This window comes from Papaver somniferum, chromosome 5, assembly GCF_003573695.1.
Source record: "Papaver somniferum cultivar HN1 chromosome 5, ASM357369v1, whole genome shotgun sequence".
NCBI classification, from domain to species: domain Eukaryota; kingdom Viridiplantae; phylum Streptophyta; class Magnoliopsida; order Ranunculales; family Papaveraceae; genus Papaver; species Papaver somniferum.
In genome coordinates, this window is record NC_039362.1 from 86731340 (window position 1) to 86757987 (window position 26648).

Consider the following 26648-nt stretch of genomic DNA (forward strand, 5'->3'; position numbering starts at 1 on the left):
TTTCTATCATTGAGACGATGTCGCATAACTAATTAGATTATTATGCATATACATGAATTTTGAGTCAAGTTTATCTTGATAATTAGTCCTCGAAATATAATGACTAAGCTTAATGAACATTTATTCATACTTGATGAATTTCGGTTAAGGACAATTTATTGTTCACAATCAAAATCATGATTCAAGTTTTATCATTCAAAAAATAGCATGGAACATTGATATGTGTGATTGATATTATTCGGGAATGTTTCGAATCGATTTAGAGAGAAATATAGAACTACTATAGATTTGGATACAAGACAGTATTATCAGTCTTACAAACTGGGAAAACTGTTATAAGTCTAAAGTTGTATTACATGTACTCGTACACGTAGCGGAGTAGTTATATATCGACTTGCAGATTTGTGGTACGCATATCCTTATGCATATCATGTAATGGTCTGTTTAACTCGTGAACCAGATCGGTACGCATACTCGTATGCAAACTGTTAAGGAACTGTGGTCACGGAACCGGGTTAGTATCCAAACCAGTACATGTACCAAAATAGTTTTGTGTTCCGGAACTCGGTTGTATATCCAAACCGGTACACATACCAAAATAGTTTTGTGGACTCCGGAACCGGACATAGTCATAAGGTATCCATACCGGTACGCATACCTAAATAGTCCTGTGAACTCCAGAACTAGGTTTGGCTTGTTAGCTTACAAACCAGTACATGTACTATGACTGACCTGACTCACGAACGGCTATAATATTTTTACTTTGTACACCTACTAACCATGTTGATTATTTTCAAGTGCGATTAAATTATTTCTAAGAGATAATTAGCATTTGATCAATTCTCTAAAAACACTAAACTTATTAGATCACATGATTGTAACTCAAGGTTAATGTCTTAAGTGTTCATGAAAATGAATATTAAGTTTTTACGTTCAAATCGGCTAGTTTCGGCTAACCACCTTGAACATAGTTTTTATACACGGTTTGGTTATGGTTTCATCTAACCAGAGTTTATATCTTGTTTATGTAAATCAGATTCAAAGATTCATCTACCGGTGGATTATGATTGCTTGGTTCCAAATATATCTTAGCTTAAACCTAAAGCAACTTATATATGCTTTGAATGTCTATAAAAGGGGAACTTCAAGAAACTGGGATCTTTGAATCCCGAAACTAATTTTTGGTGTGTCCTAGTTGTAACTAAAGTCGTCCTTTTCCTTACCCTTTTAGGGTTTAGCGACTACAAAGGCTTCATAGGGATTCGTGAAGCCAGGTCCAGTTATCTTTCCTTGATAACTCGAGTATCCTGATGTTGATCGATTGTTGATCTTTTCACTTGATCAAGATAGTAGAAATCATCAAAGTTCTCTTCATCTCAAGCTTTGTTGATTACACAAGTTTTATACTTGTGAGGTGAATAATAATCTAGGCTACACTTATGGTTGCATAAGACCGTATTTTGTGGTTAGATGGAATTTGTCCATTTCTATCGATTTCCAAACCACCTTTATCGAAATCTTTTTGATCGTAAAGGAAATCATATATAGGCTTAATCTGTGGGAGGCATATTTGGTTAAAAGTCTTCAATTGAGTTGAAGCAACTCTTAGTTGGTGTGACGTCAACTAAGGGAATCAATTGCGCGGAGTCCTGCTGGGATTCAAGAGGCGTAAGGAGAGATTGTACCTTAATCAGTGGGAGACTTGATCAGGGATCAACTACATTCCAGTCTGAAGTTAATTGGTAGTAGGCTAGTGTCTGCAGCGGATTAATACAGTTTGGTGTTCAATCTGGACTAGGTCCTAGGGTTTTTCTGCATTTGCGGTTTCCTCGTTAACAAAACTTCTGGGGTCTGTGTTATTTATTTTTTTCGTATTATATTGTTTATCTTTATAATTGAAATATCACAGGTTGTGCATTAATCAATCATAGTAGATACATCCGACCTAGTTTGTTGGGTACGACTTGATTGATTCTTGGACATTGGTCTTTGGTACCGTCCAAGTAATCTCTTTGTAATTTGGTTCACGAATTCGATTCTGTAAACGTTCTAATTGCAAGAGAGAGAGATAAATATAACTCTAGATACTATTCCTTGATTGAGTTGAACTCTCGGAGTTGTATTGAGTTTGTCCATATAGATTGCCTAAGAAAAAGTTGGTGGAATATTTTGGTACCCTCTCGTTTTCAATTGGTATCAAAGCAGGCAAACACATTATAACCTAACAAGTCTGTGTTTGAAGTAGTCTGAATATACGGACAGAGACGAAGTCTCTGATGACGTACACCGGAATTCCTTAACGATTCTTCTGAGTTTATTCTCCTCAAGACTTACTGTCTCACAGGACACTCTCGACTTATTTAATATTTCCAATACCTTGATTGATTGTAAAGAATCGAAAGGAAAAATTAAAGAATCATCTGCAAAGGTTAAAAACAAGAAACGTCCAGTTAAGAGTAAGAAGTTACGTTGTCTTCAAAGATTGCTAAACAGTCTGTTTAAGGAATGCAACAAAAGAAGGTCTGTATACGAAGATCTCTTTTATCTTTTGAAAAAACTTTTAAGTTCTTGGAATACATTGCAGTGATGTTAAGTAAGGAGATGCCCATTCTGGTTTCAGTCTCTAATAAAACTTGTTATCAGTGTGTAAACCTGGGCATGTCAGAAAAGGTTGCACGTCTGCAACAGTCTTGACTACTCCAGATGGTTACAGAATATTATCACTTGATCATTATGAGGATAAAGAAACAGAGCCAGAAAACTGTCACGCCAGAGTGGTTCGTGAGCATCTTGCTTATCCAACCTCTTGTTAACAAGATCTTCGCATCACCCCATCATGTAACTATCTTGGGACGGGGAAAGAAGTTGTAAAGGGTTGTTTCTGTTTGTATTAATGTTCCATGATTTATCTATCAATCGTTTGAATGTGGTATTTGACCCTGGATGAAGGAAGGTTCTTGTAATCAAAAGTGATCAAAACATCACATATTGTTGAGCTAGCTCCAATTTTACGGTGTCATAAGATCGGAATAAACTACAACATTTCTAATTCCGAATATCAATATATCTTGTGCTCTGAAATATTTTCATTCAGCTAAGAATAAGATTAATCATCTTATTAAATTGATAATCTTTAAATGTCAAGTACTTGGTCCGGAAATCAAAAACTTGATATGATGATGTGCTTCTTACGGAATATATATATATATAAATTAATTCATGATTTTCGCACCCGAACCCGACCAAGCCCATTAAGGCTTTATAAAAGGAGTATGCGTACTCCCTACTCCTTCTTCTTCCTGGTTCACGAACGGGATTAGAAGTTGAGTTTATGGTTTTCGAACCAGTGCGATGTCTTCATGAATTAAAGGTTGTTGTTTCACAATTTTTGTTCCTTTTCTTAATAGCAAGAAGGTGTGTCAAGAAGGAGCCAGTATAGCCATCATCTTCAAAAGGAGTCACTCAAGCAAGATCAAATCCATTCTCTTTGTGTTTATAATTCACAAATATGAGAAGAACTAAGTAAGAAACCCAAGCCTAAAAAGAGATTCTTGAACCCAATCTTCAAGAAGAACCTAAAGTCATATTTGTTAATAAGGATTGTCATGAAAACTATGAGAAAATTTCTACTAGAGAAATTATTCTAGAAAAGAAATTAGAAGATGGGTATGTTACAAGAGAAGATCTAACTTGTTTTGATAAATACGAACTAGGAAACATCTTTTGTGGTTTTGGGAAAGGATTTGACCTACTTACAAGAGTATTTTATGCAAACATTTATGATGTTGATCTTAAGAAGTTGTGTTTTAGGACTATGAATGGAAGTGAAAAGATTGATGTTAATCGAGAATTAATTTCGGAACTCGCTAATATTCCTATTGGTGATTTTCTCCTTCCAAGACCAAAGGAAGAAAAACCATCTTGTGAAACCACTTCTCTCAAGCTTTGTAGAAAGAGCGTTGGTTGGAAAGATGGGAAGTTTCCTACCGAAGAGCTTAGTATGGCTTTTAAGGTCTTTGGAAAATTTGGTATTCCAAACATTTTTCCCTCCATGGTTGAAGATGCTCGTTGGAGTCGTAACTTTGCGGAGTTAGTTTATTTTCTTGAAGTGGGTACTCAAGGTCTTGACATATGCGGATGGATTATTTATCAAATGGTATCAATGACCTTATCCAACAAGAAATTGGGGTTTCCTTGTCTTATTGAACGCATTTGTGAGAATTCGACATTGCCCCATTGGAAACTCTATTGGAGCTCCCATTTTAGTTCGTGAAAGTACATTCAAACGTATGAGAAAGAACGAGAACAAAACAAAAAGGGCATCTACTTCACCTCTTGACGGTTCTTGTGATCCAACAAGCTTGAGTCTTCTTCAACAAATGCACAAGGATGTTTGCAAGATCAACTCCAAGGTAAAAGATTGCAAAACTAATATATGTGATTGCTACAAAATTTCCCGATATCAAGGACGAAATAAATTCAAGCTTGTATGGGTGATTCCGGTGATGAAGAAATTGAATAAACATGTGGTATTACTTCTTTCTCTTATTTTTCTAGGAAACTTTTTGTGAAAATTTATTCTTACTTTTGAGAACGATAACTAGGGTTTGGTATAGCAAAATTGTGATTACACAAGCTATTTCCAACGATTTTCATCTTACAAATTTTTAGATTTATTTATTTAAATTCTAGAGTTGTTGAAAGATGAACCTGCAGTATGTAATCATTATTGGTTTAATTATTGCAAAAGTCTTATGAAATATACGTGCCTTTACGTTTTTTCGTGAATCAAACTAATATATCATATATGCTCAGAAGTTAAATCTATTATATTTTTATAATCTATTGTGCAGTGGAGAGGCACCATTTCACCCACTTTCTCCATTTCCCACCAAAGCCTGTACTTTTAAGTAGGCCGTCCTCACAATGCCAACTTACATTGGGAAAGCCTTCTCTATTTCCAATTTACAAAGTATACCAGGTGCTTTTGCTTTTAGTCTTGAATCCAACAGCTCCCCATCAATAAGTATCCCATCTTGAATTTGTTCTCCAGTTCCAAGATTGCAGCGTAGTGATTTCTATCTCTCCATTGTGAAGCTGTTTTAAGATCCACCCAAAATTGGAATATTTATGTTCAAACACAAAAGGTAAATTACTTAAATGAACATAAAAGAACTTAACGAGACTGCAGTAAGCTGAATATCGTTACATTGAACAGTAAAAACAAAAAACCACATCCTAGTAAAAAACAGTGTTATTACAAATTTTCAGAGGATGGTTTACAATGTGTAAAACTCTTGTAAGCGTGTCACAACGAAACAGGGGATGAAGAAGTTACAGCACGTACGTTAAACAAAAGCAGAAGACTTATAGTGCTCTTACAATTACAATGCTCTAAGTTAACATTCGGTCAGTAAAGACGCACACGTGATACATACATTATATAGATAAATCACAGTCCAGCCAAGTTATGATTCACCATATTCGTTTAATGTTCCTTCTTTGAACCTCCATCATTCGCCAAACTCTCTTTATCCCTTGCAGAAACAATATGCACTTTTAAAATCACGAAGCATTTAATTGAAGTTGAAGCAAGGAGATATAGAAAAATGGTTTAAAGCCTAAATTAACCATTTCCTTGGAAACTGCAAATGATTTTTTGTAGTTCAGAATAGTGATTTCCAACGGGGCCATATCTTACCAGCCTAATCTTTCGCCTGGAGTGCTTTTATTATAAAAAGGAAACTCAAAGAGGAATACTGCTTTAAACCATCCTGGCAGATTGGCATACAATATTGGTGGCAATGGAATGAGGGGGCTGGAACAAAAAAATCATAGAAGCAATTAGATTTGTTACTTAAGTCTTTCGATGATTACCAAAATCAAAGGACATTCTAGATTAGATCGAACCTGGTTGTTCTTTTGTAGTGCTTGTATTCTTCCACATTACCAAACTTCTTATTTGCTGATTCCTACAAAAATATGTGTTTCACAGCGAGATAAATCAAAATATTCAGTTTGTAATTACAATGGTAAACTAAGATGCGGCATATCTGAAAAAAGTACCTCGAGTAATGGAATGCCACTGACGAAAAGAAGCAGAAGAGTAAGGAAGATTGGTCCAAAAATTACAAGCCATTCAGCTCCCTTCAGTACGGGGGTTGAAGCAATGAAAACTCCCCACCAAAGGAGAATCTGTAAATAATAATTCAATTAAAAACCCAAAGGATAAAACCTTCTTATGAAAAATTGTCCATAAGAACTTGTGAATGTGTATGTATGAGTGCCATCTTACTTCTCCAAAGTAATTTGGATGACGAGAGAAACTCCAAACCCCAACATTGCACCACTTCCCTCTGCTTTCAGGAGAATTCTTAAATTTCAGTTTTTGTTGATCTGCCGTAGCTTCAACCACAAGACCAACTAACCAAAGAATCCAACCAATAACATCTGCTGCTCGAGTAGATGGATCTCTGTCACTTGCATTTACAACTGTTACAGGCAAACTCACAGTCCATACCCACACAGCCTGTTACAAAGCTCGCAATGAGAACATGTCAACAGGTTTGTTGAATCTTTTTCGGTTAATTGAAATTAAACTAATGTCAAAATTCAGTAGTAAAATAAACTCCACAATTGTAATAAGATGAAGCGATTATTTAGGGTCCAATATCAAATAACCTGCAATGTCCAGAAAACTGCCAATTTGCCAATATTAGACCGATAGTCGTCGAACCGGCGATCTTCCCCCCACTGTAAGATCCTAATAACATCCAGAAAACCACTTGTCAGCAGCACAGGTAAGAGTGTATTTATAATTGTGTTGTTACTATCAGAATGTAACAAAATTTCAGTTACAAAATTCAATGGTAACTCTGTAAATCATTTTAACATTGTGTTCTCGCCTGTTAAGATGTAGATCAAGCAATTATTACGAATAACAAAACGACACATGAAAGTTGCGACAAAATTCGTAACCATTATATGATCCAATCATTACGATTTTAGATAGAAAGCACATGAAATGGCACAATTGTAACCTTTATCATGGGATTTATGGAAAGTATCAAATAACTAGATAAATCTGCACCTAGTAGTATTCAGGCAAAGAAACATAACACCAACAAATTATGAAGGAAAATGTCCTCGTGCCTGAAGTAATTTCCTTGTTACCTCATTAGTAGAAATAACCCCAAACGGATGCCCCAAATCACCACGAACAACGTCAAGATTATCTGAAAAGTAGAGCAAATCCAGACAATTTGTACCTCAGTGAAAGATCATGGAATTAAAACACAGAGTTGACAACTTATGTATGAACTATCTTGTGTAAACCATGTGAAGGTGTGTCACTAAGTGATGCTTCATATTTTCAACCTAAAGGGAAACCCATTATGGTTACATATAAACTCTGTAGGTGAGAACTATACCTGTCTTAAATTCCATGCTCCTTTGACAACTAAAGTCAATACTGCAATTATAATAAAGTTTGTGCTTCCTGCACGACATAAATAAGTACATAATCCCCCAAAAATGATTAGTAAAACGAACGATAAATTGATTTATAAGAGCGGTTTAAGTTTTCCGATATAATACAAATTTTTATCCATGTTGTATCACACTTAAAACTTGGTATACTACGAGTGCAAGTACAACTAAATAAGATAGCAATTGAATTTTTTCATTGAGAACTTGACTTGGAAACCACGCGATCTATCTGTATGACTATATCTAAGGCCTCCCCTAACAACACAAATCAAGTCTCACACCTCCTTAGAATCCTACTTGAAATAAGTTCCTAACGTCATCAGCCGCTGGAATACAAAGTACATCCAATTTGCTCCCAACCATGGGGAAATTGAGTTCTATTCCGCAGAGTCCACACTAAATTAATTGTGCCCATGTTCCCAACATTGAATTCAGTATAGCAGGCAGCAAGAACCCTCAAACTTTTACAAAGATTTTGTGTTTTTAAGCAAATCCTACGAAATCTTAACCACCTTATCCCAAAGAAAATAAAAGAAAAACTGTGCTGTAAGACTCATTTTAATTTTAACATTATATATTCCAAAATAACTTCAAAGAAGATGAAACTTACCAGCAAAATCAGTGATTTTATCAAACTTCAAAAGAGCTGTGATTATGAAGAATATGAACTGATAACCCACCTGTCAATTTCACAAACACATAGTCAGTACTACTATTCTTTCACTAACTAAACAGAGAGATAGAGAGCCAAGAGTTATATATACTTACTGTAACAAGAGCTGTGAGAGCTAAGAAATGGGAATCAAGAACTGTTCCCATTTTAGTTTTTTTTATAGACCGAAACTGAATTTGGAGGGTAAATTATTATGGGGGATGTTTTTAAACAGGAATTTCAACTCTTTCGCCCACTTTGAAAAATCATATTTGTGCTTTGCTTGTTGACTGATGTGTGGAGTATATTTAAACACGACTCGTTTGTCTAGGCTTGGCTGTCCACGAACCACCTTCTTCTTTCTAATAATCACTCGCTTTCAAAAGTGTGTATACAGTACTTACTTCTTATCAGTTGAATCTGTCCGATTTAACTCGGCCTGCTTCTATTTACCATAAAATCCTGAACTAGTAGATTTACCAAGTTCAGAGACTTCAGTCAGTTTCAATTACAACTCAAAAACCTAAACCACCTCCCAGATTTCCAAAAACCCTAGTTCTTCCATTTGGGGAAGAGAATCTCAGAATCATCATGTCTACATATCTATGGACGAAATATTCAGAACATGTGTATTCGAAATGGGAGAAAACACTTGTATGGGATATGATTGATCCATATAGAAGACCTAAATCTTTTAAACCACTTATTATGATCTATGTTGCTGCATTTTATACTGGAGTTATTGGTTCTGCATTCACTGAACAACTTTATAAGGAGAAATATTGGGAAGAGGAGCATCCAGGAGAAGCAGTTCCTCTTATGCGGCCAAAGTTCTACTATGGTCCTTGGAAGGTACACAGGGAGGACCACATGCCTAAACAATGAAGTATGGAGATGGAGGTATGCTACCAAAGTCTCCCACTAGCATTCTGAATGATGCCATTTTTTCTTGTGACTGCCACTTATAAATAAAAGAAGCCATTTGTTCTTGTGATTGCCATTTATAAATAAAACAAGTAATAGGGTTGTACTGAAAGCTTCTATGGAGTTCTTGTGCAAGGCTGACAATCTTAGTGTATTACTTTTTTGTTTTTGCACTTGAATGCCTGTTAGAACAAGAAAGTACTGAGAAATATAGCATCGGTTACAATATAGACTTTAAACATTTCCGATTCGGGTTGCACTACTGTATGATAGAAGCTGCACTAGTACTCTTGGTTCATTGAGGTTACCAAATGAAGTAAAATTACAGGTACGGTATATGGGTGTATAGTTGAAAAATCAAGCGGGTGCAATTGAAACTTTATCGACTTCAACAATGTACTCGAGAGTTGAAAATGGAGGGATTTGAATTCCTGCACCAAACTCTGCACCATTCTCTCCAAAACCCAAACTAGGAGGAATCATAACTCTTCTTTTGCCTCCTAATTTCATTGTCTTTAAAACAGATTCTATGCCTTCACACATTCCTCTGGTATAAGGCCTTGAACCCATTATAAGAGCCAATGGTCTCTTATCTTTTTCGAATGTGTCCACAAAAACTTCATTTTTGCCTTGAACATTTCCTTTTAGATCAATTACAATTAGGTCTCCTTGCCTTGGAGTTGCACCACCTCCTACTCTCATTTCGTAATACCTGATTCCATTAGGCAGCAACACTTCGACCTCCTTCTCCACGTCCCTGCAAGACGATTAAATGTATGTTGTATTGAATTTAGAGGAGTAATAATTAACTTATACTATTTTTCCTACAGGAACAACCAACACCATACACTAAAGAGAATAAGAGATACCTACTTTGAAACATAAAATTTTCTTAAGTGAAGGCCTAGACAAATGAATTTTGAATTTAGAAATTTAAAGATTCCTGGTTTCTTATAAACTTGAAGATCTTATCAAGCTACTCAATCATGGATTTAGAGAGACATCTGTGACTGTACGCTAACCGTCGCATTTGCAATTTTGAAGTTGCTCTTTACGTAATGATAACACTAAAGCCTTTAATACTGGAATTCTTTCGAGTTGCAACATAAATAGAAGGCAGTGCAAGTCTAATATATGAATATGATTTTAACTGACCTGGTATTTGCTTCTTGTTCTGAGACTTCTAGGCGAGTCTTGATCTGCTCGGAGATTACGCCAACAGCGAGAAAACCAACCCATGCAAGACCAGCACCAAGTCCAAACCTTCTTGTTAATGATGATGCTATCCAATCGGTAGATTCAGCTTTACTAGGTTTTTGTTTCGGCGAATTTACAGCTAGCGGTGACTGTTGATCAGTAGAACTTATCCGTAAAGATGATGAAGATTGAGGCTGAAGTTTTTGTGGTGTTGTGGGGGAAGGCCCTGGTTGTGGTGGTGTTGCAGAAGGCCCTGGTTGTGGTGGTGGTGTTTGTGAAGATGATGAGAGGTGCTGAATTCTGTTGATGGGGTGAGAAATTGAAGGTGGAGACCCAAAAATGATAGCCATTATCTCCAAGAAGTAAATCTGGTTTCAGAATTTAGGATAAACCGATAAAACTAGTAAGAGATCAACTGGCAACTACTGCTATCAAATAATAAATACCTTATCTTTCTGATTTTCTCGTCTGTGGTGTTCCTCCATTCTCTTTTTACCCCACCTATCTAGTGCTGTCAAATGTTTTGGCACCTGTTTACTGTTTTCTGTTTAACATAATTCATTACTTCATCTGAAATCTTATAATGTTATGAGGAGGTCTGGTGATGGTGTAATACCAACGAACCGGAAATGGACCCTGACAGTAAAATCTGACACCTGATAGAAAATCAACTGGAACAATTGATTAACCAATTTGTCACCTGTATATTGTTACAAACAGATATTCACAATGGCCTTTTCAACAACAAGCCAAAAATACAAGACATGAAAATCAATGGATAGATCGCTTGGTTCCAAACCAGAAGAATATGTTGATCATGATCTTCGATCAATCTCATTTTTCTTGCTTACATTTGCTCAAATGATTTCATGACAGTCATGTGTGTTTCTTTTATCTGTCAATGCTATATATGTATGCCGCTGGGTCCTCGTGCAGATTGGGTTTCCTAATCTCACGGTTCTACTTTTAAGTTGCTCATTCTTCTGTGGCCTGTGAATGGCGAACCTTCTCCTGCCCACTGCTTCTTGGTCTAGGCACTTGAGAATTTGTAATAGGCTTCTGTAATGGCTTCAAAGCTGCCATGATCTCCGCAAATGAAGGTCGTAACTTGGGATTTCTACAATGTCCCCGAAAGCAAGCCATTAAAGTCTGTTAACAGAAATATGTTCCAGTAATGCCATATTGACCGCATGACTTTTCCATTGCTGAGTACATGTTAACAGAAATGCTGTTGTGAATTCTTATTATAGTTTTTAAGCAATAGTAGATATACTCACGTTTGCCAACATTTCTGTATAATATCCGCAACCACAGGATCCATATCATCTGGAACGTCAAGACGACGATGCTGAAACCCAACGGCTCCAACAACTTGCATGGGGTTCATCCCTCCCCATGGTTGTTGCATCGTACAAAGCTCCCATAATATCACGCCAAAGCTGTAAACATCACACCTGCACATTTCCGAACAAGTTGTCAGAAAATATTTTGGAAACTCCACGGATGTGTGCAAGAATTTTTGAAAGTTCACTGATATTCACAGGGAGGTGAAGCAAATATACTTTTCATCTGAAGGTTCATTTCGTAATACTTCGGGAGCCATCCATTCAGCCTGAAAACGAAAAAAAAACTGGATCATGGAGATATGGAACTAAGCTTCTCATTTTATCACAGCATGAACATAAAATAAGCTTCACGGATTTATTTTTTTATCTATAATTTTTTATTTATTATTATTTTTACATGGATTGAGATAATAAAGCGAAGAAAGTTGCACAAAAACAACTCACCGTCCCAGCGGTTGACCTTGAAGAGAGAAATGTGTTGTGCTTTATTCTCGATAATCCAAAATCACAAACCTTTATCATAGAAACAATTCAACTTAGGCAAGTCATGCGGGTAAAGATATCTTACATGCAACAGAGAACTGAATGTGAGGAAAAAATTTACCTTCACGACCCAATTTTTATCAACAAGAAGATTTGGTGACTTCAAATCACGATGAACTATAACCGGTGTACAACTATGCAAATAATTCATTCCCCGGGCCTGAAAATTTAAATAACACAAGTTTTATCGATAGTGGAAATAAAAAAGTTTCAATGGAAATTATGTTGACAGTAGAAGTACGTAAAAAGCTATATGATAGGATCATACAACATCCAGGGCCATTCTCAATCGCCTCCGTTCATCTACTTGACTGTTAGGCCGGTGAATTAACCTATACAAACTACCTCTGCAGAAGATAATGAGGAATTAGGTTTCGTTTCCAGGTCTGCATAGACAAAAGAGTTATATGAGTAGTTAAATTATCTTTCACTTGCCCTGACATTGTTCTCACATATCCTTCACACACAAGGATAATGTTAGAATTGGTCGGTATTAGAAGCCAACACTTGGTTATGGATTACGATACCCGTCGAACAACCATGTTTAGATAGTGGAGAATCTACATCCTCATTAGAAAGTTGATATAAATTTACAAAAGTCAGAGTTATCCATGCAAAAAATTTGAACATGTAAACATGGCGGTATGAATTGGTTCATCCACTTGAGTCTCATGCAAAATGATTAACCGCGTCATCCCCTTAGTAACGCCTCAACACTAGATGATTGTTCTTTTTTGTCAGCTATCTAACAAATGGATTAGTAAAGTCGCACTACCTTGATCGGAAAAGATTGGGTAACACCTAGATTCATATCAACACTATTGAACCCCATGAATTTTGCCGTGCAAACGGACCCAAAACAATGGTATCCAATCATGTTGACCAGGAGAATTTATGCTCCAATTCATGCACTTCAGGTCAGATATTATGAGTGGGAACATAAGACAGTTGTCAAGAAAAGATCTAAATAATTAGCATGAATTCAAGGAAATTCTATAGTGACAGTGAAGGAGGCATGTACAACCAACGTACCTAGGAAGAAATTCTGTTACGATTGAAAGATTTGGAGCACGAGTGACAGCTCCCATGAAGAGGACAACATTGGGATGGCGCAGTCTTTTCATAATCCGGACCTTGAAAAGCACAATTTCAAATGATCTTGCTAACCAAAGTTCTGTGTTCTACATATATTACTATGTTTGGGAAAGAGTGCGAGAGTGATGGAGTTACCTCACTTCTGAATTCTTCAAGCGCATCACCAGAAATGTCTTGGTCCAGGAACTTTTTAACAGCAACTTCCTAATAAAATGAATCACGCTTGTCAAGTCAATAAATCTCTGAACAAACAATTAAAAATGGTTACATGATTTTCGGCGGGGCTTAGTTAGTTATTGATGCGGAGAAGCTTTGGCTCGCTATCGGATAATGAGTTTTCCCTAGTAATTTCAAGGAATTAGGTCTTTCTCCTAACCAAAATGAGGCTATGAAGTTAAGTCTATTAAGAAAAGACTAAGAAAGTAACACACAGATGACAGATTCTAAGAAATATTAAATTGCCACCATCAGTAGGAAATGCTAGAGAACTCACTGTTCCATGCCAATCTCCACGATATACTTCTCCATATGATCCTGAAGAAAAAAAATCCAACAAAGAGGTGTTACACATGATGACAACTTCTTGACGTTTCTCTGGTACAACATTTTCTGGCGTCAACTTTAAAGAAGAAAACAGAACATATCAATACCTAGACCAATACGTTCACCCAAAGCCATTTCCTCCCACGGTATTTCCCACTCTGCAACGTCATCAAGTGCAATATCAGATCGTGTGCTATCATTTCCTGCAGATCTATCTGAAACTCTCTCAGCTTCAGGAGACACATCATGATCCCGATCACTACTTCCTCGTGTTTCATTTCCTGCACCATCCGCATTCTCGTCATCTCTTAGACAGTCCATGTTGTTGAAGGGTGAAACACCACCTGCCAATTGGGCACAAATTTCCAATTGCTCGTACTGTCTACTAACAGCTGCAGTCGTTGCAACAAACACAGCAGCAGTAGCAGTTGCCGCAGCTGCTACAGGATCTTCAAGTTTAGAATCCATACTTGACTTTGCTGCAGCAACAACCATAGTTGATGCAACCACAGCTGCTGTTGCAGCAGCAGCAGCGGCAGCAACTGGAACTTGTTTAGCAAATTTCACTGGGGGAGATGCCTGTCCTGATGAAGCTGATGCTTCAGAATCTGTTGGACTATTAATACCCAAACCCTCTATGGGCTTCAAATGTTCCAGTTGTACTCTGGAAGGGGTTCCTTTTGCTTGTGTGCCTTGATAAGGAAGAGGTGGCAAGAAAATTCCTTGACCCTTTCTGCGGATACCATCTCTCCGCCTTCTCTCATTATCCTTTTCTATTTGGTTTTTCTCATCAACAGCCATGGCATTTGCGTGCTCATTATAAACCTCAGTAAACAAGTTGGGAGGTGCAATAACACCACTTTCGAGTAATACATCATGAAGTTTTTGAGCTAATTGAGGATTTTCTTTCGCAGCATCAATCATGTATTGGGAAACATCCTTCACTTTCATTCTCCGTGCTGCAGGGGAACTAACGCCTTCAGTCCAGGAAGGAGATCTGGCATGCATGTGAGGATAATTGGTCCGATTGGGTAGGTCTTGGACGATAATAGCCTTCTCAAGGTTCACTGGATTTGTAAAATCATCGGGCAAGTTTGTTTCCACCTCGGATTTAATCAGATAGTGCGAAGATTCTTGTGAAGACCCAATTCCAAGATCTTCTATATGTCTTAACTCGTTTGAATCACCTGTAGTACCACTTAATTCGTTTTCTGTGGGAACTACATTACCAGACCTTGACATCTTGTCCAAGTTCCCAAACTCGGAATATTCCCCTAAAGTTGTGACTTCACTGCTAGAAGAGGGTATTTGAGAGTAATCAACATCTCTAAGGTATGGATTAACAGGAAAGGGCGGTTGTTCACATTCTATTTGAGGACTTGCCGCATCTGATGGGATAAATGTACCAGGGGCAGCCATCAGATCAATGATGTATTCCCTGTCAAATCAACGTAATGAATACATATTAGAAACTACTTCTGTTAGGTGTTAGATTTACATCCTCTTGTATTGTATGATAGACAAAAATACACGATCTCAGCTGAAGCAAATAAAGATCCAATCCAACCTGGCAGACAATAAGGAAACCTTGAGGGGAAGGTATTACCTTCCATCATCAAGCCTTATGACATTCATTGCCACATCATGAGAACCAGTATATTGCCGCCCTTTCACTAACGAGCAAGGAATGCCAACACTATCAGCCAAAACCTGCAACTCCATTTAAAACAAACAATTATTTCTTGATATTGCAATCGGTTTGTTCTCTTAAATGAAGAACACCCGAATAATTGATTACATGAGATGACGAAGTATCCAAGAACTTTCAATTCATCCAGAAACTAATAATATCTGATCATTCAATTCTTACAACAATCTGTGATTTAAAAATATTGGTTAGGTCAAACAGACTGAGGATTAGAATGGAAGCAAGTACCTTAAAAAGAAGTGCACGGTGACGGGCCAAACCAATAGTTAAAGAACCAAGAGGCAGCACCATGCTCCCAATATTTGCCCTTAAACGATTACTAAGATTTTTCCACGCTTTCAACATATTATCTGGATCCCCAACTGGTCCACCCATATAGTCAGCGACCAAAGAAGCAAGGTCTTGCACCAATTCACTATCCACGGAACCTAAAGATTCCGACCTTGATTGTACAGCCATTACCAGAGCCTTCTGTTCAAGTTTTAACAGGTTAGCATCAGCACCCCTATTGACCAGCACTGCTTCCCAGCAGATGATATCTGACATTGGTGTTCCTTGAAGATCAACAAGGGAAGGCATCTTTTCAGATGTGGACTCCGCCAATATTCCGTATAAGTCATAGAAACCATCCATAATCTTGTCATCATAGCCAAGGGCGTTATAATTCTGTAAGGAATGGAGAAATCTATGATATAAGATAGGTCAGAAATGAAATATGCATGTACCAGAAAATAGCCTCTGCAAAACCTTAAACCTATGTTTCACTAGTAGACAATAGATATATACACTAGATTGCTAGTCACTAATCATGAAAACCAGCTATGATATTGTTAGATATGAATTAGATAAAAGGCAAAAAATCCATCTCTACGTCCTAAACCACATGATCTATCAGACATAGTGTAGACATAGTATATACAGTTCAATTTATAAAGAAAAGTGTAACCGCTGTGGTTTAACTTAATAGCTTATTCTAATTTTTCAAACTACCAGTGCATTTCAGCATTATTCTTGCTAACTCTTGAAAATAGGGTAAATTTTTTACTAATAACTGATTCAAGCTGAATATCTGGATAGAGATCACATCTTGTCAGTGAGGTGCATCACTTCATACCAGACAAGTGCACAAACTCCACCTTCCACACTTATAGCTCATCCAAGAAAATCTTAATACATCTTACCCATTTTCAGTAAGATTGGACTGCCATATGTCTAATTAAAATCAACTTACCCTATCACGGAAGTTATTCTAATTCCTATCACCGGTGTCAGTAAAAGGCTGTACTTGAGTTTGTGTGATCTATTACCAATAGACCAGTAGGCCCTTGCCATATATACGGCTACAAATCCCTGTAACAAGGCAAGCTTATAAAGCAAGGTTGTCCACATTGCGTCGAACAGGAAACCCGTAGGGCGAAGTAACAAGTTTAACATTGAGGGAAATGTTGTTGCATGCCTATTAAACTTGTTACCATCACTGTTTTACAATTACATCTCCCTCGAAAAGCTTGAACTCTTAGCACAAGTGCTTGTTCACATCAGTCACGCTCTAATAGTAAGTAACTGACTAGCCTAGTGGTGTTCACAATTACGTTTATTTGAGTAAGCATAGTAACATCCACAGTATTGGATCAGACAGCAGCCTCTTCAATCAAACATAGAAATTTAGTTAAGAAGTTGGAGAGAATAAGAGAGAAACTAACCCAATATCTATAAGCAATAACTTCAGCCGGAGTATTCTCAGGATGGCAGGCACCCAAACTAATCTGCTTAACAGCTTCAATCTGAACCGCTTCTGGATCCTCCCTTGCACTCAACTCCAATGCAATTTGTATTTGGTATTCCTCTTCCACCTCAGGATCTCTGGAATTACTCGATTCAGAATCACGCCCTACCGATTCCAATGCAGCATCCAAAGCACTAATACTCAAAGTATCAATTGGACTTTCCCCTCTTCTCCCACCAACAACATTCAATGGTGGTGGACTTGAATTATGTCTGTTAGTAACCGAATTCAACCAACCAGATAAACCAGAAAATGCCTTGTTCTGCTGATCGGTATGATGAGATGGAGATATCTTACTGGTTGTTGAACCATCATTATTATTATTATTATTACTACCCCTATTACTACTATTTCTAGATGATACTGAACCAATACTATCTTCTGATTGGTTAGGCATAATATGCAACTTCTTTAGAATGTTCCTCATACTTTTATAGAACCCTTCCTTCTTCTCAAGGTTGTATTTAATGTTACGGAAGTAATAACAAGAAGAGTAGAGTTATTTCCATCTCCATTAAACCTTAATCAGAAACAACATCTAGTACGAAAATATGAAGTGATCAATCTATTGTGTACCTGAAAATCAAAAAGATATGGATTGCTGGAGAGGAATCGATCGTTGAAGTTTGCTATTGCTGCTGCTGCTGCTGCTGGTGTTTCATTTTTTTTTTCTTCTTTTCGAGAGAGATAAAGACTGGGAAAGAGCGAGAGATAGAGGGGCAAGTTGGAGTGTGGGACCTAATCAAGGACGACCCACTTGAGGGGGAAATGAAGAAAGAAAGGCAAGAAGGAAGGATGATTTTGATTTTGTACAGTTGAGAAAGGAGGGAGGGGACCCAAAAAAAACAAGTGACTATTGGTAGATAGATGATGGTAGTGGGTACAGTGGGAGAGGGGGGCGCTGTGAATTCAAGGGAAGCAACTGCTTGCAACTCCCAAAGCTGCTGATTGCCTGGGTATGGGTTGGCATTTTGTGGTAAACAACACTGAATTCTATTTAGACTTTTTCAGGATTTGAGAAATTTTTGTTGTTTAATCTTCCCCTTTCTCAAAAGGAGAAAAATCAAATGGATAGTACAAAAAAATAGTGTAAGTTATCATAATGACTCTTAATTATGATTACTTTGTTTGAAATTAGAAAGTTTTTTATGACATTGTTTTTAAATTTTACTGAAATTTCGTTTTTTATTATACAAAAAATTTAATTTAATTTTTTGAATGAGATTATTAAAGTAAATATAAAAGTAAAATTTATAATTTTGTTCTCGACCAATGGGAAAAACAACTATTCATAATTTATTTTTGGGTCTGATGATGAACTATTATGAAAATGTATTTCTTCTTTTTTTTTGTGTTTTTATCTATGCGAATAAATTGTGTTCAGCTAAAATCCTAGTTTTCATATCGGAAATTGTTATATAGAACGTAAATTACTGAATTTTAAACGATTAGAAATGATTTTTGTCTGGTACAGGTGATTTCTTAAAACTTAGTGCGTCTGTGTAGTAATTTTGATGCCTTGTAGGTTTAACTTTTAAATTTAAATCTTGTTATTTTTGCACTCATCTTATGAAAAAAAAAAAGAAAAAGTCTCATCAAAAAATAAAGTCAAAATGTTATTGCCAAATCATTAAAAATAAAAAGTGACCGGACACAAGGGAAGCCTTTCCTACATGCGGAACAAACCCTCATACCTCCATTCCTTTGTTGTCTACATGTAGAGTAGAACTGGAAATGGAGAATGGAAAATGGAAAATTCTCAATGAAGCACCAAGAATGGTCAACTCTCTATATGGCATTGGTGGAACCCACGGACCAATTTTTCTTGGCTTCCATCAACCATATCCAGTAATATAATACTTACAAAGCCATTCTTGATAGTGAGGCAATTAACTTAATAAATAGATTAAATTGGGAGATAATGCAGTACAAGTCCAATTGTTCACTTACTCTCAACATTATTATTACATAAAATTGGTTAAAAAAATCAAAATCAACAATTTCTGAATGAAAAAAACTTGTACATTTTGATACTGTTTAGATGGACAAAAATTAAAAAGATACTGTTCAAATGGACAAAAATATAAAAATAGGTTCATCCTACCAATTTTCAAATATTTTTTCTTATTTTTAATTTATATCAGGATGCATCCAGTTTCATCCTTTCTATTTTTTAAGTTTAAGCCGCGATGAATCCAGTTTCATCCTTTCTATTTTTTTGTGTCCATTTCACCCATACTAATTTTTACCCGTCCATTTGAACCATGTTTTAAAAAAATTTGGACAAATGACCCATTTTCCGTTATTATTAGCATCCATTCTTCTTCAAAAAAAACAAAAAAAAAAAGAAAGTCTCCGTCTCTTTCAGAAAAAGAAACTATAGGATGGATGATCCCATTCAATCTGTACTCCACCAATGATCCAATTTTCTCCAATCTTATATTTGATTCTTCTATGAACTACAAAAAGGTGACAAAATAGAATATGGAGCCAAAAATTGCATTGATGCATATACTAAAAATAATACAAAAAGGTGACGAAATATGATATGGAGCCAAGAATTTAATGTAGAGTCGACTAGCCTCCATTCCTGGAGTACTTGGCTCTTCTTGTCCAATTTTTCTTATTTAAGTCAGGGAAAGCTAGATTGTAGCTTCACCCGTTGGATCGTCTACAACGTGACTTACACAAATTACGGCGCCTCCTGGTCGATCCGGTTGGTGCCTACCGCGCCTAGGCAGTGCCCTATCACAGTGGAATTTGTATTCTATTGGGGTTCCCAGTTAGGCGTGTGTCCCAAGAAACTGTAAACAAAAGGATATGTCATCAAATGGTAGCTGCTAAACTCTTTTAATGGGGATTATTTATTACTTAAGATTCTATCCACTATTGGCATTATATTGATTAAGAGATAACCTACTATAATCATCTGCTGGCATTAGCAGTTAGGTTTCTATATTGGTACTAAAGATTCCATTTCCCGCCCATGACTCTAGTCTAGGCGACTTCCTTTAAGCGATAATAACTGAACTCAATTTAAGAATGATTAATGGTGCACACGGGTGCCAATGATCAACAGCTAATATGATCAGAAACTGGTCATTGGTCAAGATTACCGGGCCCGCCAACACTCTCTGCCGATGTCTTTAATTATTGGATTATTGTTTTTTTGTTTTTGTTTTTTTATTTTTGGACAAAAAATATATTTCAATTTATTCAAATCAAAACAGTGATTACGTGTTCCCTTACAAAAATAACAAAAACATAAAAAAAAACAAAAAAAATAAGATAATCAAGACCCTAATACAAATAAGGACACCAATTACAAGTAGATTGCGAAGAGAAAGAGTAACAAACTGCAAAGATATCCAATTTCATCTTATGTATAAGGGAGAGATGATGGTGTACTCGAAAATGATTTCCGACCATTTAATCAGATTGTAGTCTTCTTCGTAAGAGATGTTCATAAAACAAAGGAGTAATTTGCCCATGAATTTGTCGATCAACACAAACATGGATGTTGTTTGAAAGTGATGTAGTGATGAATCGTCGATGTTTTTGAATCGAGATAAGCAAGCCACGAACCAACCATTAAAATTTGAAGAACTCGCCCCACAACGACGAAGAAAAATCGCCTCAAAACGGCGAAGAAATATGTCAAAAGACACCAGAAACGATGTAAAAACATCTTATTCATTACCTACTACCAAAAACTTTGAAAGAAAAAAGAATTCTTGCTCAGATCTGGTCTAAAAGGACCAAATCTGAGCAAGACGACTTAAAGGTTTTTTTTTTCTTTTGAGAAAGAGAGGAAAAAGGGAGAGAAGAGAAAGGAGAAATGTGACAGGAAGGCTAGAGATTGAAACCGCAAAATATTGGATTATTGTTGTGTGCGTGAAAGTATGAGTCTTATCCACATGACCCGTGGGTTTCCTAAACTTACTCGTATAACCTAGAGATATTGGAAGATCATGACTACGTGAAGAGCTTCCGACAAAATGTGTCTGAGGATAAATACCCAATAACTTCTCCAATGAAATGTATCGGAAGATATATGTCTACACCATCCGTATAAGATAGACATTTATTTTTCCCAAATTTATGTACGATGTACATCCATTTTCTCTAAACTCTTTCCCCAATCCTAACTTCTTTAATCATTGCATTGATCATGTTGATTAATTTTGGGGCTACATCCTAGAATTAGGATTTGGGCAGATGATTGGATTCCTGGTTATGATTCTCCTCCCCATCCAAAGGTTAATGCAGTAAATCCAACACGATATATTCTGGTTAAAGATTTATTCTCTCCTGCTGCGCATTGTTGGAATATGGATTTGTTGTTTGAATTGTTCATACCTGAAGTAGCTCTCTCAATCTATACTATCTTTATTCATGCTCAGCAAAAGGATACTTTAATATGGAAGTTGGAGGCAAATGGTCACTTTACTGTCAGATCATCTTATAAGAAAATATATCAAGACAAGCATGGGGTTCCAAACAGCTCACAAGAGAGTAAGGAGGCTTTTAATACCCTTTGGAGCCTTCCAGTGATCCATAGAGTCAAACATTTCCTTTGGAAATGCCTTCTGAACATCCTTCCTACCAGACAAATTGTCTTCAGATTTGTGCATGACAAGGATAAATCTTATCCTATTTGCAGTAGTGATCTAGAGACTTCTTCACATATTATTTTACACTGTTAGTATGCCAGAGCTTTATGGTTTTGGGTTAGTGGATTACAATTTGAGTAAGAAGACATTATTCAACATATTCTTACTTCATGGCTTACTCAGTTTAGGAGCAAAGCTGAAAATGCGGGGGTCTAACAACCACACCCAACAATTCGTTTGGCAATCTGAGAGGACTTACTCCAATATACTTTCTAGAGAACCAACTAGACAGTCAGACTCAATCTAGAGTAAAGTATATCAAAGGGTTTAATATCTCTAACTCTTAATTCAATCCGCAATCAGCAAATAGAAATCTGCGAGCCCGATTGAATATAAGAGGAGTAACTTGAACGGTACCAAAGACCAATGTTCAAGTGTCAATCAATTTAAATCAAAAACCCAAGGTCAGATATTCTTATTGATTGAACTTAATGCACAACCTGTGATATTTCAATTATACAACAAAATATAATGCGGAAAAGAAATAGCACAGACACCAGAATTTTTGTTAACGAGGAAACCGCAAATGCAGAAAAACCGCGGGACCTAGTCCAGATTGAACACCACACTGTATTAAGCCGCTACAGACTCTAGCATACTACCAATTAACTTCGGACTGGACTGTAGTTGGTCCATAATCAATCTCACACTGATTCAAAAAAAAATTGCGTTCCTTACGTCTCTGATCCCAGCAGGATACGACGCACTTGATTCCCTTAGTTGATCTCACTCACAACCAAGAGGTGATACGACCCAAAGTTGAAGACTTGATAAACAAATCTTTCTCACACATAAAAGTCTATAGGATTGAATAAATATGTCTCCCACAGAAATACCCAAGAGTTTTTGTTCCGTCTTTTGATAAATCAAGGTGAACATGAACCAATTGATAAACCGGTCTTATATTCCCGAAGAACAACCTAGGATTATCAATCACCTCACAATAATCTTAATTGACTGCGAAACAAGATATTGTGGAATCACAAACGATGAGACGAAGATGTTTCTGATTTATTTCATCTTGTCTATCAGAGAAATTAATCTCTAGTCAATTATTTTAATTGAACTCAATACGATAGAATCGGGCAAGTGATGAGTGCCAAATATTGTATATATTTATCCCTTTTTATTGGCATTTAACTCATCTTTTGTGCATTAATTCTACATTTTATCCCATATTCTGTATTTTCATTGTTTTCAAGAATAAATATTTTTATTAATTAATTTTGCATTTTTAGGTAATAAATAAAGTTCGGATGAGTCGCGGAGCGAAAAGAGCAGAAAAGTAGTGAAAAGCCGGGAGAAATTACGCAAGGAAGCCGCGAAGAATGGTGCGCACAACCTCATTTTCTACACACAAAAGCGCCTCCGTTCTCAGCCATCAGATCAGTTCTCAGAAGCATCCGACGGTCGCTCCTTCATAGAGCATCAAAATCTGAAGTCTCTGCCGAGCACCACAGCGCTGAAATTCCAAGCCTTCAGATTAGATGGTAGTTGAATCCAACGGTCGCTCCCTTGCTGTTCATCAACGTTTGATATCTCCGCCTTACACTACAACACCTAACCCCATCTAGAGCCGTTAACTTCGTTGTATCAAAAAAATCTGACGGTCGCTACAAGCTTCACTTCACATCACCGTCCGATCTACTACCAGCTTCGCATCCAGTGACTCAGCGACGCAGAACATCAAACTCGATACGCCCGACTAACACCCTATCACCCGAGCCCTACCACCTAACCAAACAACCCCCTTCTCCCATTCTATCGAACCCATCTACCACCATCACCCCCCTCTCTGCAGAACCACCTCCTTCCCTGCCGCACCACCATCATCACCACCACTCCCTGACGCCACCAAACACCACCAACTCTCCACAACAACCCTAACCCACATCATTATTTCCCCTTTCACCAACTCTATGTCCTCCTAATCACTCAATTTCACGCCTCTCCCATGTCAGGAACCCTAGAGGTGAAATTGACAAATTAGGTGAAATAGAGTTGCAATTGGAGGCGTGGATAACATCAGGAGAGTCAGAGAAAGGATGGGTCGACGTCAATTTGAAGATTAGGTGAGTTAATTTCACTGTTGGAATTTGGGGATTTTTCTATAAACCCTAATTGTATAATTTAGGGGAATTGTGTTTGTGAGCTATAAATAGAGAATGGGTGTAGTGTGAGAAACTTTATGTTGGGATTAGCCCACATCCAGGACTCTCATGTCCTGTTAACTGTTAATTTTCAATTTTCAATTTACAAGCTCATTTCAGTTCATGTTGTTCTCAATATTGTTTCTTGTTAATTGCTGTGCTCTTGTTATGTTTGTGATGTTGTGTTATTCACTGTTAATGTGTTAAGTATCATGTTAGGTTAAATTAATTCCTGTTAGTATTTCAGTTCTGCTCCTGTTAGTTGTGCTTATGTTCATGTTTGTTTATATGTTTATCCTCATTGTTGTGTCATGTTTAATTCACTGTCATTTGAAGGAATGTTAGGCTAGATACATTTGAAGCAATGAACTGATTGTGTAATGGAAGAAATCAGTGCTTAAAGCAAGCTGATTTTCTTGCCATTCCCTGTGTATGCTTGTATGCAATGTGCTGATTGTGCATTGGGGGAAATTAGTGCTCACTAGTGACAATGAGCAAGCTAATTTTCCTCCCATTCTTTTAGTTTGCATGTATTCTGCCTAGCCTTGCTTCATTTCAGTTTCTTTATCACCCCTGCCCTTGGCTTAGGCCTTGGTTCATCTTGTGTTGTTTTCTGTTGCTGTTGTGTCTTCCCTGTTGCTGCCCTGTTAGTTACCCACTACTTGTTTTCTTGTTGCTTCCCCTACTGCTGTTGTTTCCTTGGCCTTGCTGTGCATTTGCCTCTGTCTTGCTGTTCTTGCTGCTACTTGCATTGTCTTGTGCTGCAATACTGCTTTCTTTTCTTGGCCATGTGTACAGCTGCTGCATTGCCTTCTATGCCTCCCTCTGCAGCTGCTGTTGCTTTTGCTCTGCAGTTGCTGTTTCTCTTGCACTTGCCCTGCAGCACTTCTGTTGCTGCTGCCAAGCTGCTGCCTTCTTTTTCCTGCCTGCTGCTGCTGAGCCCAAAGCTCAGTTCACTGCCAAAGCCAGCTGAGCCCAATCTGGTCCACTATCAAGTCCAAAGCTCAATTCAAACTGAAGCCCAATTCAGTCAACTGTGGGCTTAACCAAAGCCCAGTTGTTTAAGACCAAAGCCCAAATTCATTAAGGCCCAATCCAATTCAGGCTTAATCAAAAGCCTAAGTTTAAGGCCTAAGCCCATTTGCACTTCAAAGACCAAACTGAGCCCATGCTCAGTTCCTTTTATTGTGAACAAACCCATTAGCACTCAAAGCCCAATTTAAGCCAAAAGGCTTCAAAACCCAACAACAATTTAGGAACCCAATTAGCTAAAACACTTCCAAAACACACCCGATCTTTGTGGATCGACCCGTACTTGCACGAGCTACAACTGACGACCGTGCACTTGCGGTATTACTGTAGGCCCCCGTTTTATTGCGCTTAATTTTATACATATCTCCGGGCCCACCAAGTTTTTGGCCGGGGATAATTTCTATACCCTTTCGAGGCCTGCCAGCAAGATCAGAACACGCAACTTCAAAGAAAACAGTTGGGTCTGGCTTCACAATCCCAATGAAGTCTTTCAAGTCGTTAACCTACAGGGTCTCGATAGAAACTTAAGGTTAAAGGAGAATCGACTCTAATTTATGCAACTAGTAACACACATGAGGTGTGGGGATTAGTTTTCCCAGTTGCTGGAGTTCTCCTTTATATAGTTTTCAAGTCAGGGTTTGCAATCCAAGTTACCTTGGTAACAAAGCATTCAATATTCACCGTTAGATGAAAAACCCGATTCAACCAAGCTAATATCTTTCAACCGTTAGATCGAACTTAGCTTGTTACACACAAATGAAATGTACCTTCATTTAGGTTTATGTAACTGTACCCAAACGTGTACACCATGTTGGTTCACAAATAGTTAACTGAGATTAGCCATATGATTACTCTCATATCAATCTTATTCATCTTAACATAACTAGTTCAAATGACTCAAATGAAACTAGTTAAAAGAGTTGTTCAATTGCTATATTCTCATAGAATTATACAAGAACACAATTGAAGAAAAATTGGTTTGATTCACTCGAATCAATCATGAACATTATAGCCACGGTTTGCAAAGATTGCGTTCCTTATTATATAAATATTTATGTTCATGTTCATAACCGGTTTTAGAACTTTAACCTTCAAATATGCAAACGGGTACACATACTTGAAATACCCGCACTAAGATTGGGTTTCGCCAATACGCAAACGGGTACGCGACCTTTCAATCCCAACAGAAATTCTCGGACATGAACCTGTACGTCAGTACGCAAACGGGTACGCATACTTAGGTTCCCGGATTTCTCAAACCAACAGGTACGCAAACGGGTGCGCATACTATGGTTCCCGAACATGGATTACATATGTGCAAGAGTGTACAACATGACATATCCAATAATGGTTAAGTGTTCTAAACTCTTATTTCAATCATTGAAACTTTCTTAGAGGATGACAATAGCCGTTTTCACACACTATTAGCATCAAAGCAATTTTCAAGTTATTGAAATAATCATAACGAAACATTCCAAGACAACACCAAATGATTGTATCACACAAACCAT

The 26648-nt window shown here is 37.2% G+C and overlaps 3 protein-coding genes across 11 annotated transcripts; all 3 read right to left on the reverse strand.

Annotated features, from left to right (window-relative positions):
• Positions 1-5191: 5191 nt before the first annotated feature.
• On the reverse strand, positions 5192-8418 carry LOC113282112. 2 transcript variants are annotated; one of them, XM_026531052.1, is made up of 10 exons: positions 8257-8418; positions 8099-8168; positions 7431-7498; positions 7174-7235; positions 6682-6763; positions 6296-6529; positions 6067-6195; positions 5911-5972; positions 5702-5818; positions 5192-5529 (listed from the first exon to the last, which is right to left on the reverse strand). In XM_026531052.1, coding segments are annotated over exons 1-10 (876 nt in total). In that variant the 5' UTR covers positions 8308-8418; the 3' UTR covers positions 5192-5528. The 2 variants fall into 2 exon arrangements, with proteins under 2 accessions (XP_026386837.1, XP_026386836.1); XM_026531051.1 differs by having other exon boundaries at positions 5192-5537.
• Positions 8419-9160: 742 nt separating this feature from the next.
• Positions 9161-10681, reverse strand: LOC113282114 (peptidyl-prolyl cis-trans isomerase FKBP17-2, chloroplastic-like). The gene is made up of 2 exons (XM_026531053.1): positions 10220-10681; positions 9161-9821 (listed from the first exon to the last, which is right to left on the reverse strand). The coding sequence occupies exons 1-2, from the start codon at positions 10609-10611 to the stop codon at positions 9422-9424; spliced, it is 792 nt and encodes a 263-aa protein (XP_026386838.1). The 5' UTR covers positions 10612-10681; the 3' UTR covers positions 9161-9421.
• A 242-nt stretch (positions 10682-10923) lies between these two features.
• Positions 10924-18220, reverse strand: LOC113282111 (probable serine/threonine-protein kinase SIS8). Of its 8 annotated transcripts, none has more exons than XM_026531046.1 (13): positions 17200-18208; positions 15725-16162; positions 15395-15498; positions 13896-15226; positions 13739-13779; positions 13381-13449; positions 13183-13283; positions 12419-12497; positions 12212-12310; positions 12052-12120; positions 11824-11873; positions 11539-11715; positions 10924-11378 (listed from the first exon to the last, which is right to left on the reverse strand). In XM_026531046.1, exons 1-13 carry the CDS (start codon positions 17707-17709, stop codon positions 11237-11239), a joined length of 3210 nt encoding a protein of 1069 aa, XP_026386831.1. In that variant the 5' UTR covers positions 17710-18208; the 3' UTR covers positions 10924-11236. The 8 variants fall into 8 exon arrangements, 5 of the variants coding, with proteins under 5 accessions (XP_026386831.1, XP_026386833.1, XP_026386832.1 ...); XM_026531048.1 differs by having other exon boundaries at positions 17859-18207; XM_026531047.1 differs by having other exon boundaries at positions 11277-11410; positions 17200-18214.
• Between the last annotated feature and the right edge of the window lie 8428 nt (positions 18221-26648).